Below are 15215 nucleotides of genomic sequence, written 5' to 3' on the forward strand. Positions count from 1 at the left end.
GAACTGGGATTGTCATGTAAAAAAAATCCTGTTTCTAATTCAAATAAAAAAATCTGAAGAAAAAAAAAATCAGGTATTAAGCAAGGATATATAAATTCTCTTCTCTTATTCAATGCATCCTTGAAGTCTTAGCTAAAGTAATAAGATAAGAAAACAGTAAAACTGAAGTGAGAGCAAGAAGTAAAAATTTCCATAATTTCATATGCTATAATCCTATAACTAGGGGACTCTAAAGATCCTACTACAAAATTCATAGAACTGGTAAGTATTTCAAAAAAAATAGTAGGATGCATAAATCAGCTTATAAAAACCAATAGCTTATCTATAAATATCAACAATGAATATACTGATAAAAGAAACTAAAACAATAATCTCATTTACAAAGTTTTTAAAAAATCTGCCAATACATCTAACAACAGAAATGAAAGCCCTCTATAATGAAAAACGTGTAACACTGAAGAAAGAATTGAAGATGACACTAGAGCATGGGAACATGCTTACTGACAAAATTAATACTGTGGTGATCTTTCTTGCACAGATAAAGCCTGTCTGGGAGTCAGAGAATATAGCTTTCCACTAGCTAACCATAGAGATCTGGAGGTCTGTACAGACAGACAGGAAGTGACATAGCTGGGCAGTAATAGGATACAACCAGGGAAAAACAGGAAATTGCTCTCTTCTCTGCAGAGATGCTTAGGAGGTAAGGTGTGATGTGGCTTGCTCCCTCTCTCTGACCTCTCAGCATTTCCTTCTATATCTAGAGCTGGCCTTTTATTATCTAGAGGAATTAAGAGCTCATTTTACATAAGGCCATTAAGATGAATGTATTAAAAGAACCTACAATTTCAGTGTAATCTTCATCCAAATTCCAATGACATTCTTATAGAATCAGAAAAATTCTTAAAATTTATATGGAAGCCCAGAAGACCTAGCTAGTCAAAATAACCAAGAGAAATTGTTACTTATACTACAGTTCTATAGGGACAAAAAGCATAGTACTAACATAAAACAGGCACAGAGATCAATGAATATAATGGAGGATTCAGGCATAACCACAAATGTGGTGAGCAGAGCTTCCACCTCTTATTTGTATGAATACCAAAACTATACTCTGGAGAAAAGATACCCTCTTTGAGAAATGGTGCTGGAATATTTGTTTGTAAAATGTAAGTAACCCTATTTGCAGGAATATAGCAAGATTTCATATCTCATACTCTGCACAAAATGGATCAAAATCCTTAATGCAAATTATGGGCATAGATAAGTTTTCTGAACAAGACTCTAGCTTCTCAAGAAAGAAATCTAAGAAGTGTTAAATGGTATTTGTTACGATAAATCTTTCCGCCAAAAGCCACCTGAGCCCTACTGCCACATGGGCAGTCTCCACCAGCCACCTGAGTTTTGCCCGCCGAGTAAAGGCCCAAATTAATGCACAGAGATTTGTATTAGGTACAGTGCTGCTTGGCCAATGACTAGGATTTCTCATCTGTTAGCTCAGTCTTAATTATCATAAATCTATATATTTTATCAGATATCTTATAGAGGATGCCTTCCACTGGCACCCTCTCTTGCCAGTGGCTCACATGGCACGCCCCTGGAGGAAGAGCCGAGGGGAAAAAAGGACACTTCCTGTTTCTCCTTGCTTAAATATGAGTCTTCTTGCTATGTCACTTCCGGCCTGGATCACCACTTCTCTACTACATTTCCCAGAATCCTCTTTGAATCCTAGTCCCGTCTAACTTGCTGCCTCATTGGCCAAACAGTACTTTATTCAACAATCAATAAGATAAACATACACAGAAGTACATTCCCCATCAGGTATTGTCTGAAATTTAAAAACTTCTGTAAAGACAAGAAAACAATTAGGTGGAGCGACAGGGTTATATTATGGGAGGACCTATTGTACGGTTATACATCTGACATGAAATTGATATCAAGATCAAATGATTAACCCAACCAAGTAAATTCCCAAAACTTAAACAACTCAATCAATAAATGGGTTAAATAAATTGAATATACAGTTTTGAAAAGATAAAGTACAAATGGCCAGTGAATGTATAAAAATATTTAACAGGCTTAGCTGGCAGGGAAATGCAAATTAAAAGTATATTGAGATCCCATATCACTAGTCAGAATGAGAGCCATTAATAATAGTCATAAAAATAACAACATGTGCTGGTGAGAAGGGTAAAGGGAACCCTCACACACATTGGGAGAGGGAATGCAAATTAACCCAGCCACTATGGAAATCAGCCTGGAGAGTCCCCTAAACACTATAAATAGAACTACCATGTGACCCAGCCTGGATATGCCTTACAGATTATAAAAGGACATATCATAGAAATACTGGTGCATCCATTCACTGCAGAACTTTTCACAGTAGCCAAGTTATAGACTTGATCTATGTATCAGTCAGCAGGTGAATGGGTCAATAAAATGTGGCACATATACACCATGAAATTTCACATTAAATTTCATGTAATTATACAAAATGAGATTAAATCATTTTCAGGATAGCAGACACAACTGGATATCAACAAAAAAGTAAGAGGCAGAAAATCAAATACCATTTTAAAAATATTTTTAGGTCCTAGATTATGTATAGCTAAATAAAATCACTTATAGATATGGCATTAAAGCAGAGCAGGACTGTGTTGGGAAAAACAGAGACTAATGGGGAGGGTGGAGGGAGCAATGTGGGTGAATGTGATTAAAGTGAATGAGACACTTGAATAAAAACATCTGTCTTCCTGAAACCCATCACTATGTACAATGAATGTGCACCAATGAAATGCTGTAATTAAAAATGTAACATGTTGCAGATATAATTTTATTATTGTAAATAAAAAAATGCCTGTGTATGTCCACAACTTCAGAATCCTTAATGTAAATCATTGAGATTTTATCAAATGGAAGTATATGTTTACACCACAAGCAGCATTTCTAACATTTATTAGTTCACTCAAGAAAATGTGTTTCTAATACTTAAAATATAGATTAATATTCTGGTGTTATAAGCATTCCTTTCATTTCATTTGGTTGTTTCACATCTGAAATTATTTTTATTTTACTTGATTGTTTTTTTATTAGCAATGTTTTATAGCTGATTTTAAAACACAAAGCTTCATACATGGGATTACAAACTCTTAGAAACAGATTTTCTATGATATTTTGTAGTGAAAAAACGAGCAAATGTAGGTTTTTTTACATTCTTAATTAAACACCAGAATTATAAACCTCTTTCAAATTGTTATCATGAAATGATTTCTATAGCCATTTCCTTGCAAGATTATTTTTGTAGTAATTTTATTAGGAATCATTAGTCTTGCCTACCATACAGGGAAAACTATTTGTTGATTTAAGTGCAAGGGGAGATTTTGATGTGCACAAAATTTCACATGCAATTGCATTTTCCTGATAATTACCTAGTTACACTCCAGTCCCTCTTCCACAAAATTCAGTTATTTCTTTGTTATATTTTTTGTTTAGAAGATTTGCTTCTCTAGCAAATATTTAGTTCACTGACATTTTAATTCCATTCCCTCTTGGCCACCAAAAAAGAAATGCATGACTTAGTGTCTTTGCATAATTTTTTAAATTAATTAATTTTTTAAAAATTAATTTTACATTCCAACCACAGTTCTCCCTTCCTCCCCTCCTCCTACCCCTTCACCTCCCCCAACCTACTTCCCATCCACTCTTCCCAATGGGAAGGGCTCCCATGAGGAGTCAACAAGTCTGACACATTAAGTTCAGGCCGGGCTAAGCCCCTCCCACTATGTTAAGGCATCTTATCATAGAGAATGGGCTTCTACAAGCTAGCTCATGCATGAGGGATAGATCCTGGCCCTACTGTCAGGGCTTCTCTGATAGTCCAAGCTTTACAACTGAAGCTTGAAGGCCTAGTTAGGTCCCAAGGATGCTCCACAGTTGTTGGTCTAGTGTTCATGAGTTTCCACGGGCGTGGTTCAGCTGTTTCTGTAGACTTCCCCGTCATGATCTTGACCTCCCTTGCTCATATATTCCCTCTTCCCTCTCTTCAACTGGATTCCTGGAGTTAGGCCTGGTGCTTGGTGGTGAATCTCTGCATCTGGTTCTATCAATTACTGGATGAAGGCTCTTTGATGATAGTTGGGGTATTCACCAATCTGATTATATGGGAAGGGACATTCGGCCACGCTCTTCACTATTGCTAAGAGTCTTAGCTGGGGTCATCCTTGTGGATTCTTGGGAATTTTCCTAGCACCATGTTCCTCCCTAACCGCATAGTGGCTCTCTTTAGCAAGATATCTCCTTCATTTCTCTTCCATTCCATCCCTTCCCCACCCAGACAATCCCATTCCCTTATGTTCTCACCCTCCCTCCTTTCCTCTTTACCACCCCCCTCTTCTTCAGTTTCCCCAGGAGATTTGATCTAATTTCCCTTTCCAGGGGATCCATGTATAAAAACAGGCACACGAACCAATGGAATTGAATAAAAAAAACCCTGGCATTAATCCACAAACCTATGAACACCCAATTTTTGACAAAGAAGCCAAAATGGTACAATGGAAAAAGGAAAGCATCTTTTACAAATGGTGCTGGCATAACTGCATGTCAACAGGTAGAAGAATGCAAATAGATTATTATCTATCACAAGGCATGAAACTCAGGTCCAAGTGGATGGAGGAACTCAACATAAATACAGTTACACTGAACCTGATAGAAGAGAAAGTGGGATGTATCCTTGAACTCATTAGCACAGGAGACCAGTTCCTAAATATAACACTAGTAGCACAGACACTGACAACAACAATCAATAAATGGGACCTCCTGAAACTGAAAAGCTTCTGTAAGGCAAATGTCACTGTCAAGACAAAACAGCAGCCTACAAGAATGTGAAAAAAATCTTCCCCAACCCCACATCTGACAGAGGACTGACCTCCAAAATATATAAAAACTCAAGAAACTAGACATCAAAATACAAAATAATCCAATTAAAAATGGGGTACAGAGCATCATGTTTTGACATTGGTCCTTCAGAATCTAATATTCTCATTTTCTCCTTAAGAGTCCTGGTTACATCTACTATTTTTCTTTTTAATTAAAGAACCCTTACAACTTTACAAAATGTTTTTAAAGGGTTTCAAATAACACATCATTAGCTGGTTTTTTTATACATGTCATATATGTTTATATGACATAATTTATAAATGTATACAATATATTAAAATATTAATGATCAAAATTTGAGACAGTTACAGTAGCAATTATTTTCATTTTTGGTTTGTAATATCAAAATACGAAGACATTGAAATAATTCACATATTTACTCTATAGGCTTATGAATTATAAATTTCATATTTGCCTTCAGTTATGCTCTTACAGGTTCATTGAAAGTTTCAAATGTTTGAGCATTTCCTTTTTATTCTGTTATTTTTTTAAAAAAATATAACAAATTCTTCCACTATCATCACTACCAACAACAATAATGTATAGCCTGGATGCCACGTCCTTTTAAAGAAGCTTTGGAGTCTTACAGAATATAATTAATCTGATTAGTGATTCAGTTTCCGTTTATGCTTACATTATCTAACACAAAGAGCCCCCTACAGGTTAAAGTTTAAATGTGGATTACCAGATAAAGCCAGTCCTGAGGAGCTTTCTATGCTGCAAGCAGAAATTGGATTTGCTTTTCTCCTCATCTCTGGCTCTGTCATCCTGGTTTTTACCCTGTTCCCTTGTACACAGCAAGGATATTAATTTTGCAGTAAAATCTTTAAGCAATTATGCAGATAGCTCTGAAAAAGCAACAAACACACAATAAGAGAAGCTTAACTGGAAAATGGACCCCAGATATTCATTAAAAACAGATGGCTACATTGCCAACAGCATAAGTTTGGATGTTTCGGCTAAGGTGATATTAATCTGCCACAACGTGAATGGAAGATGAAGGTGCTAGCATGCAAACCATGTTGTTTGTGCTTTTTGCTTACAAAGTAATACAATAATGATTTATAGCTGTTCTCTAATAGACTCCCAAATCATTCTTTACTCAAAAATGAAGTGACATTTTCATAGTCTAGTCTATACTAAATATTGGTGTTCCCTTTCAAAACATTGATTAAAATATGAGAAATTATGTTATCTTTATTTGTCAAAAATTGTTATGACAGTAAGGAATCCCATCTAAAATTGTTTCCAATAATTTTATCTTTAAACCCCTTAAAAATGGAAAATGTTTAATCAGTATCTTTATAGTCTTTATAAAAACATAATATTATTGTTGTCTAATGAGCACATTTCTATCAATTTGTCATTTGAACTATTTGGTTAGTGGAAGCTAAGAAATTTTGAAAATAATCTAAGTAAGATAAAATGCAACAGAAAAAATCGGAGACAAGATTTTTAATCAAAATATGCATTATAGAAAGAGATATTATGCAATCAAGGTCATTAAAATGATAATTGTATAAATATATTTATTCACTTCTCTAATTAATACAGAACTACTGAATCAACTATTGCTAAAACTATGCATATCTATGCAATTAGCGGTATAAATAAATATACATATATTTCATAATAAGTGGTAGGAGACTTATAGAGAATTTAAACCAAATTTTAATAGCCCAGATTTAATAAAGCTTAATTAAATTAATTTAATGAAGGTTAATAATTAATAAAGCCTGATATTTAGGACAGAATTTCCCTTAGTCCTAGGTAGGGTTTCAATTGCTGTAATGAAACATGATGACAAAAAAACAATTTGGGAAAGAAAGGGTTTATATCACTTACACTTCCAGGTAACAATCCATCACCGAGGGAAGTCAGGGCAGTAACTGAAACTGGGCAGGAGGCCATGGAGAGTACTCCTTACTGTCTTTCCCATCATGGCTTGCTCAGCTTGCTTTCTTCTAGAACCCAGGACCACCAACTCAGGGATGGAACCACTCACAAATGGGTTGGGCCCTTTCCATCAGTCACTAATGAAAATGCCTTACAGCTGGATCTTATCGAGGCATTTTCTTAAGTGAGGTTTCCTCCTGTCAGATAACTGTAGCTTGTGTCAAGTTGATATTAGTCTTCACAGAAATAGAAACATTGAGTTCAAGTGTTAGAAAAAACAACTTCACAATATTCACTGATTTATTTATATATGAAGAGTGTATTGAAAGTGATGATGAAAATAGTCCTGTTTCGGTTGGGGAACCCTCACCAAGGCCTGTAGGCAGGGCCAGAAGCGCGTTTCCGGTTTCCGGCTGTGGGCCAAGGGGCGGGTCAGAGTGGTGGTGAGAGTCTAGTAATTACAGTTGGGCGTGCGAGTTGTCTGAAACTCGGTCTAAGGAGCTCCTTGGACTCCCCCAGAGAAAGGAATCATCAACAAAGGAAACAAGCTCCCATCTCTCTGTTGGAAACCTTTAAGTCAAAGGATGAGTCTGCAGTGGACTGCTGTTGCCGCCTTCCTCTACGCAGAGGTCTTTGCTGGGTTGCTTCTCTGCATTCCCTTCATTCCCCCCAAAAGATGGCAGAAGATTTTCAAATCCCGGCTGGCTGAGTTGGTAGTGACCTATGGCATCACCTTCTTTGTGGTTCTCATCATCATCCTTGTGCTGTTGGTCATTGATGCTGTGCGTGAGATCCGAAAATATGATGATGTGACAGAAAAGGTGAACCTCCACAACAATCTGGGTGCCATGGAGCACTTCCACATGAAGCTTTTCCGTGCTCAAAGGAATCTCCATATTGCTGGCTTTTTCTTGCTGCTGTCCTTCCTGCTTAGACGCCTGGTAACTCTCATCTCCCAGCAGGCCACGCTGCTGGCCTCCAATGAAGCCTTTAAAAAGCAGGCAGTAAATGCCAGCGAGGCAGCCAAGAAATACATGGAGGAGAATGACCAGCTAAAGAAGGAAGCTGCTGAGGACAGAGGAAAGTTGGATGCTGGGAGTACTGAGGTGAAGTTAGAGGAGAACAAGAGCCTGAAGAATGGCCTGAAGAAGCTAAAAGATGAGTTGGCCAACACCAAGAAAAAACTAGAGAAAGCTGAAAACGAGGCTCTGGCCATGCAGAAGCAGTCTGAGGGCCTTACCAAGGAATACGACCGCCTGTTGGAAGAGCATGCCAAGCTGCAGGCCTCAGTACGTGGTCCCTCGGACAAGAAGGAGGAGTGAATGCTGGTTTCTTCTCTTCCTGAAGCTGGCTTCCTCCTGGCCCATTCTCACTGCTTCCCGAGAGCTTAGCCTCTCCTCCCTCTGGTACTTGGGTTTATTCCCTTCTACTGACCCAGTTTTCTTCCATAGTTTATAGATCATCATTTTGACCCCTTTACACATCCTGCCATCATACCAAAAGGGACCTGATTGTTGCTCATTCAGAGTAATTTTTTGCCACAGTTCTGCCTGTCCAGGGCACTTTCCACTCTTAGAAGTGTAGAAGGGCACTTGTGACCTGGCATGCAGTTAAGCCCCATTTATTTTGCTGTGTGTCCTAAAGGAGATTGTGAGGCGGGTCAACTGTTTTATCCTGGGGGCAAAAAGGTTGTTATGTTACAAAAAAAAAAGAAGAAGAAAAGAAAATAGTTCTGTTTCAACAAAAGAACTGTGATTTTTGTGTTAATTGCCATTTGCTGAAAGAAGAAGCTTCTCTGGTGAGGTCTGAGTGATGCACTGATTTGTGGGTATAGCAATACGCCATTTGGAGTCATTACTATGATCCTTTAACAGAATAATGTATTTTCCATTAGAACCTATTACCTTTCTAGCCTCAGGTTCTTGGTTTCCTTGTTAGTGTCAAAACCAGGTTTCATCCTGTGGAATCAGCCTTAAATCCAATCAGAAAGTCATTGGTTACCCCCACGGCATTTGTGGAGTGTGTATTGGCAGGCCAGATGTTATTGTAACTTTTAGGATTCACAACCGGGGGAGACTGATGTAATAGCACTTTCTGGCATTGTAACTATAGCTGATATAGATGAAGCTTCCAGTTGAGTGCCAGTTAGATCTCTCCATGTTCTATAGCATAAGTTTGTGGTGTCTTCAGCATTAGGGTATTATTGTCAAGTTCTAGTGGGTAACTAATAGTTTTGTTAATACCCTGTAATGTTTCTGGTGACCTATGGGACCCTTTTGATCAACAACTCAAAAGAGGTAACCCATTGCCGGTATTGGGTGTTTATTTGGCACTGAATCCATAGTATTTCATTGTTAAAATTCACTTGACTAATTCTCTATTTAAAATTAATATAGGGGACTGGAGAGATGGATCAACAGTTAAGAGTCCTGGCTATTCTTCCAAGGGACCCAGGTTTGATTCCCAGCTCCCACACAGCAGCTCACAAACATTCTTAACTCCAACTCCGGTATATTTGATGTTCTCTTCTAGTCTCTGTGGGCACTAGGCATGTACATAGCACAAAAACATACATGCAGACAACCCCCCAACATATAAAAATAAAAAATAAACAAATTTTAAGAAAATTCATGTGGTTTAAACAGTTACTGTCTTTTAAAAACTCACAAAATTCATCTATATAAGTAAAATCTGTGTGAAACAGAAATATTACTAATGAATTAAACTTCTAAAATGGCCTCTTACATACAAATAAATACAAAATTGTCTGGGTAAACTGCTTGGTGATACAACACAATAGTCCCTTTGATTAATTCAACCTGTAGTTAAAAAAAATACACTAAGAATCAGAATGAACTACCTTGTGGCCAAAGAAAATGATGGTGCTGTATCTATCTTTCGAGTGCAATCTAAATTTCATCATCTCTGTGCTGTTTTCAATCCTGCTCTGTGCTTCTCACCAGGCAGATCCCTTGCTGTCCTCCAATATGCCCTCTGCCTTTCTGTGCTCGCAGAGCTGTGTGGGTGCCTGTGCTGCAGCAGTGAGCTGAACTCAGATGGTTCTGCTAATGCCTTAGCTGCCCTGGGAATCTTTCCTTTAACTCCATATGTGACCATCATTTGCTGTTGGTTTGTTTAGAGTTCAGTGTGTGGATCTGCAAGTTTCTACTCACTAAAATCTTTTCTATGTTCTTTCTTAATTGGTTAAGAGCATCTCTAAGGTCAGAACTGTTTCTTATTTAGCTTTCATTTCTGGAAACAGTTCTGGAAAGGTTCATTAAAATCCGTAATGATTTGGGAACATCTTGACAAGATAACAACAACACAAATAGTAAAATAAAACTGCAGGACATTAAAGGGGATGGATTTTGAGGCAAAGAGAAAACAGTAAGAATTACATTGTTACGGATAAGTTCTATGCATAAGAGAATACTTTTCAATTATTAATGTGCAGTCCCAACTACTGAATTTTGTATCACAAGTGGAAGACAACACAAGGGCTCTGCAAATCTCTTTGTTCTATCTTCCTTGTGAGACAGTAGTTTGAAAAGAGACAGAGGAAGCTAGAAACATACAAACCCAGAATAAGACCAAAAGTACAGAAACAGTCTAATGAGCAAAGTGGCCTTAAAAAGAAAGAGGGAATGATGGAAGTAAAGAAGAGAAAGAAGAGGGGGGAGGGGGAGAGGGAAAGGGAGGGGAGAAGGAAAGAAAGAAGGGGAGGGAGAGGGAAGGGGAAAGGAGGGAAAGAAATTGGGTGGGGAAGGGGAAGGAAGAGGGAGGGAGAGAGAAAGAAAATAGAAAGATTGATGGATGATAGATACAAAGAAAGAAAGAAGGATGATAGATAGGAGAGGGTAGTTTTCTTTTTTCTTCTTTCTACTGGAAGGAGCTAGAAAGCAACCCAGTGTATATGGTGTGATTCAGGTGGTTCTGTTCATTCTTGAAGATATATAACCATGGTTTCCAACTCATTCTGAACTTAGAAACCGTGCAAAAATGCCTTTGCTTAAACCATCCCATCTGCAAATAATTTGTAAGTGCTTTGTTGTTTTTCTATTTGAGAAATTAACAACACACCATTATTTAGCATTTGAAAGGATAATGTAAACTTAAGAACTGGAATTACATATGTGGATCTAAATAGAGCTTAACTAGCCAATGCATTGAACTAAATTATGAAATCTTTTATTAAATTCTTTTGTTTTATCTATATCATTTCTATGTTAATATCTTCTTGACAAGTGTAATTAAACACTGTGGCAATAGACATCAAGGGATATTATATAAAAATAATAATACCTGTGACTTATAAATGGTAATAATCATTTTTTATTTCAGTGATACCAAGTGGTTCTTAGGGATCATCATCTTATGGTAGGAAATGAACACAGTTCTAAGAAATAAGCAGTTGAACATTAAATGAAAATTTGGTGTAGCTTCATATACTGAAATTTTCTTAAGCAGGTATTTTAAGCTTGTTGGTAAATTAAAAGCACTCCATACACTTAAATAAGAATACTTATAGATAAAGCACACTAAGCAAATGATCATGAAAATTGCAATTTATTTTTGAGATTCTTACTAATGTGAATAATTTTAAATTTTAATAATTGAAATTCAAACATGGTAAAATGTCTATATTTAAAGAACTAACCATCTACTTAGAGCATTGAACGCTGTGAAACAGATTGTTCGCTTCCTTTCATGATCAGACTTTACGAAAATAAGGCAGAGGCCATGAACCCAGGCAGAAGGCCAAGAAATCTACTCTGAAGCCCCTAGCATCATTCCAAATTCCACTTGACTCTAGTGCACAGAGGCACAGTTTGGGTTTGGATGGGGAGCAATTTGAGACAAGACTTCACTTTACAGTTCATCTTGGCCTGGAACTTGCTGTGTATTCCACACTGGCTCTGGAGTCACAGTACTCTTCAATCCACGTGTGCTGGGATTGCAGATGTGACCCACACTGCTCAACTTGAAAATGACAATTTTGCACTGATTATAGTAAGATATTCTGATACAAATACCCACTTCTCTGCTATTCCTTTATCAGTGTTTAATAATCTGCTTACCATTTAATTAGTGGATAAGCTTAACTGCCCAAGTTGAACATGAGCCATGATGATGCTTACTTGATAAATAATTGTAATACGAATGCAGTTATTTTTCCTTAACCTGCTTTTTTGTTTTTACTTTTTGAGAAATAGAACAAATAATATTTCCAAATAGTATAGATTAAGGCATTTTATGGAAAGACACCAGTAAGTTTAAAACAATAATTCCAATGCTAACAGTGCATTTATTTTCACCATTATAACTCAACTAATATCTATATAAATTGAAACAATAAGTTTCAAACAAGATACAAAATGAAATATTCACAATTGAGTTTTTGGGTCAAAGAAGCAAAGCATCTTCATTAATTACATGATCCTGAATAAATGATGTGTGAGAAAGAGCAGTGTGGACAGAGAGGACCTGAGGGAGATCAGATCTCATCAGAAAGAGCTACAGCCACACAGTCACTATGGGTTCCATTATAGTAACTTCACTCTTAACAATTCTTATTTTTTTAGCAGAAGGCATAAATCTAAATTTTGATAAAACCTTTAATTTTATATGTTTTAGCCTATTTAGTTTAATGAGAAGAAGAAAATAATCTACATAAGATGAAGACATCTCCCTAGTTTGCGTTTGGCTGAAAAATATATCATTCCACGAGCAATTCTGATTTTAAAAAAACAAATGCAGGATTGGGTCTCAAATTACCAGTTTATGCCTACTATTATCTCCTGATGATGCTGATGACACATGATCACTGGCTATATAAAATAATTAGACACAGTTGGTGGAGTATCTTAGATGTGGAGCTGGAGGATCCTGAGGTTTGCCAATATGCTGCAAAGAGAAATACTTTTCATTTTTGGACAGAATTTAGTAAGTGTGGACAGTAGGCAATATGTGAAAATAAACTTTTATGGGATATATTTAGTTTGTGAAATTATTAGTTATGATTTACCACAATATATACCTTTGAAAAGTGAGTAGTAGCATAGACACACTCATATTAGCATGAACAATTAATGTGTTGATAAGCAGTTAACATAATGAGAGCATTTAAGTACTTATATGCAATATCTTTCTTGATGCTCAAAACAAACTTAAGATATAGGCACTTCTATAACCCTCATTCTTTAGATGAAGTTATTAGTCAGGATTCAAGCCATGTGGCAATATCATAGACATAGCAGTCAGAATCAAATCTGGACCACTAATCTCAGAATCTGGCCTTTTAAGAAAAGGGTTTTGCGATTATCATTATTCATGTTTAATACTGAGTTCCATGCAGAGCCAGCTGGCCTCATTGCCCCAGTGCCCACGAAGAGTATGTTATCATTCAAAACTGATAGGTAGAGAAACTGCTGTTCCAGGAATCTAAGTGACTTCTCCTGTGTTTAGAGCACCAGGAGGTTGGTTCCAGTTTGAAAGCCTCAATCCAGGTGTTTTTTTGAGCATCTCGAAGTACTATTCCAATAAAATATTTTCAAATTTATTCTTCCTAAGTGAAACTGTTCTCCTGTTTCAACTAAGACTAATGCTTTTGGGTTCTTGTTGAATGTTAAGAAGGTCAAATGGATGAAATGTCATTTAGAAATGAAGTTGTTTAAGCTCCATAAAAGCATAAGTTCCTTTTCTGTTGAAATATCAGAATACATACCTTTAATTTCAATTCTCATTCATTATTATGTAAAACATCTATTCCATGGAATGGGTTTATTTTTAAAAAGCATTCCAAACTATGTATTTGTTTGTATCTGAGAAGACAAACAAGATTTTTATTAATTTCTTTCCAGAATTGAGAGGAAATCCATTTCTAATGTCTTTCCAGGTTAATTTTTGTGCAATTTTCCCCCTTACGCTTCAGAAAAATTTACAAACATAAAAACATTTTATTTTTGCTGCTTAGAATATTACAGTATAAGGAGGCAAGAATTGCTTGAAGTTTTTTTTAATATTCAGATCTCACTTTACTTTGGTGAACCTTATTCTTTTCCAAATTATGTATAGTCAAATCATGCAAGTTGTTGCCTTTAATGTGTCTAGGAGTGAATTTCAGATATATTTACAGAGGGTAGGTAGCAATTTTGGAGGACTTTAAGTTATCGACAAAATGCCTCTCTACTATGTTTATTGGCTCCTATTCTGTTAAAGTAAGGTTACTTTTAGGCAGTTTAGTTCTTCAATTTGAATAGCCATGTTGTATGTATATAGGGGACTTAAATATGCCATGACATCACAACATATACAATTTGGGAGATTTATTATTAAAATTACAAGAATAGCAACCCACAGCCTTTCAAAGCTATGAACATAGAGCTGTGGGAAATTTTAATAAATGAATCCAGAAACTCATGATTTAAAAGCTTAACTCTTCTTCCTCATAATGTTGATCTTGGTCTGGTCTGTTCCTCTGTAATTGTTTGAAGTGCATTCTCCTTTATGAATGATAGTTTCTTATTAAATTATTTATTGATGTGGCTGACACTAGTTGAATAGATTCATTAAACTTCACAAGTTGTTGAAGCTAGTTCACTGGAAAGGGAAAAAAAAAACCCTCCTTTTTAGACTTCTTAATGGACAAAAAGCGTCATGTTTTTTGAGCCTTTTTAAAGCATTTAATAAAGCATGAAAAGATATGACATCAATCCTACTAAAACACAAGGGAAAATGAATGATGTTACTGTAAATCTTTACATCAATCACACCCAATACTTTGGAAAACAATATAGTTTTGTTTGCATTTCAGAAGTGACAAACAACTTTTGTGACTGGCTTAACATAGTCACTTTCTATTAGTCAAGACCAGAAGCAAGTCAGAATTAAAATGTGGCCCTGCGTTGCTAGGCAGCTGGGTTGTCTTGACATGGTGGTTAGTTCCCTTTTCACTGGATGACAACAGTGAAATGAAAGAAGTTTTGAAAAACTTGATAATGGTTTTCAAAGGAAACGAATAATTGGTGGTGCTCGCTTGTGCAGCACTGTGTGCAAAATTTCAGGCAGCCATGAGAGAGGACTGTCACTAAAAATTTAAACTCTTGGACGAAAACTTGACCTAGAGTCTTCTCCAGGTTTTGGCGGTTCATTTCCCAAACACCCCTCTGAGACCAAGGGGTGTAGGATGAAAGCATTAAAACAGATGGGTAAAGCCCCCAAAGAAGAAAGGAACCAATAGTTGTGATTTAATCCACTGGTGAAAGGGAGGAATTAAGTAAAAATCTTAAAAAACGAGGAATGTGTAAAAGACCTCTGGATAGTACCTACAACAATAATGTTTTAACTGCATGGTAAGTTACAATCAAACAGATACTTGAATTAAACAC

General features: G+C 36.4%; 1 protein-coding gene across 1 annotated transcript; it reads left to right on the plus strand.

Annotated features, from left to right (window-relative positions):
* The first annotated feature begins 7373 nt into the window (after window positions 1-7373).
* On the plus strand, window positions 7374-8150 carry LOC100765300 (B-cell receptor-associated protein 31-like). The gene has a single exon (XM_035444522.1). The coding sequence runs from the start codon at window positions 7413-7415 to the stop codon at window positions 8148-8150; it is 738 nt and encodes a 245-aa protein (XP_035300413.1). The 5' UTR covers window positions 7374-7412.
* Window positions 8151-15215: the final 7065 nt, after the last annotated feature.

The sequence above is a fragment of the Cricetulus griseus genome, chromosome 4 (assembly GCF_003668045.3).
Source record: "Cricetulus griseus strain 17A/GY chromosome 4, alternate assembly CriGri-PICRH-1.0, whole genome shotgun sequence".
Classification (NCBI taxonomy): Eukaryota; Metazoa; Chordata; class Mammalia; order Rodentia; family Cricetidae; genus Cricetulus; species Cricetulus griseus.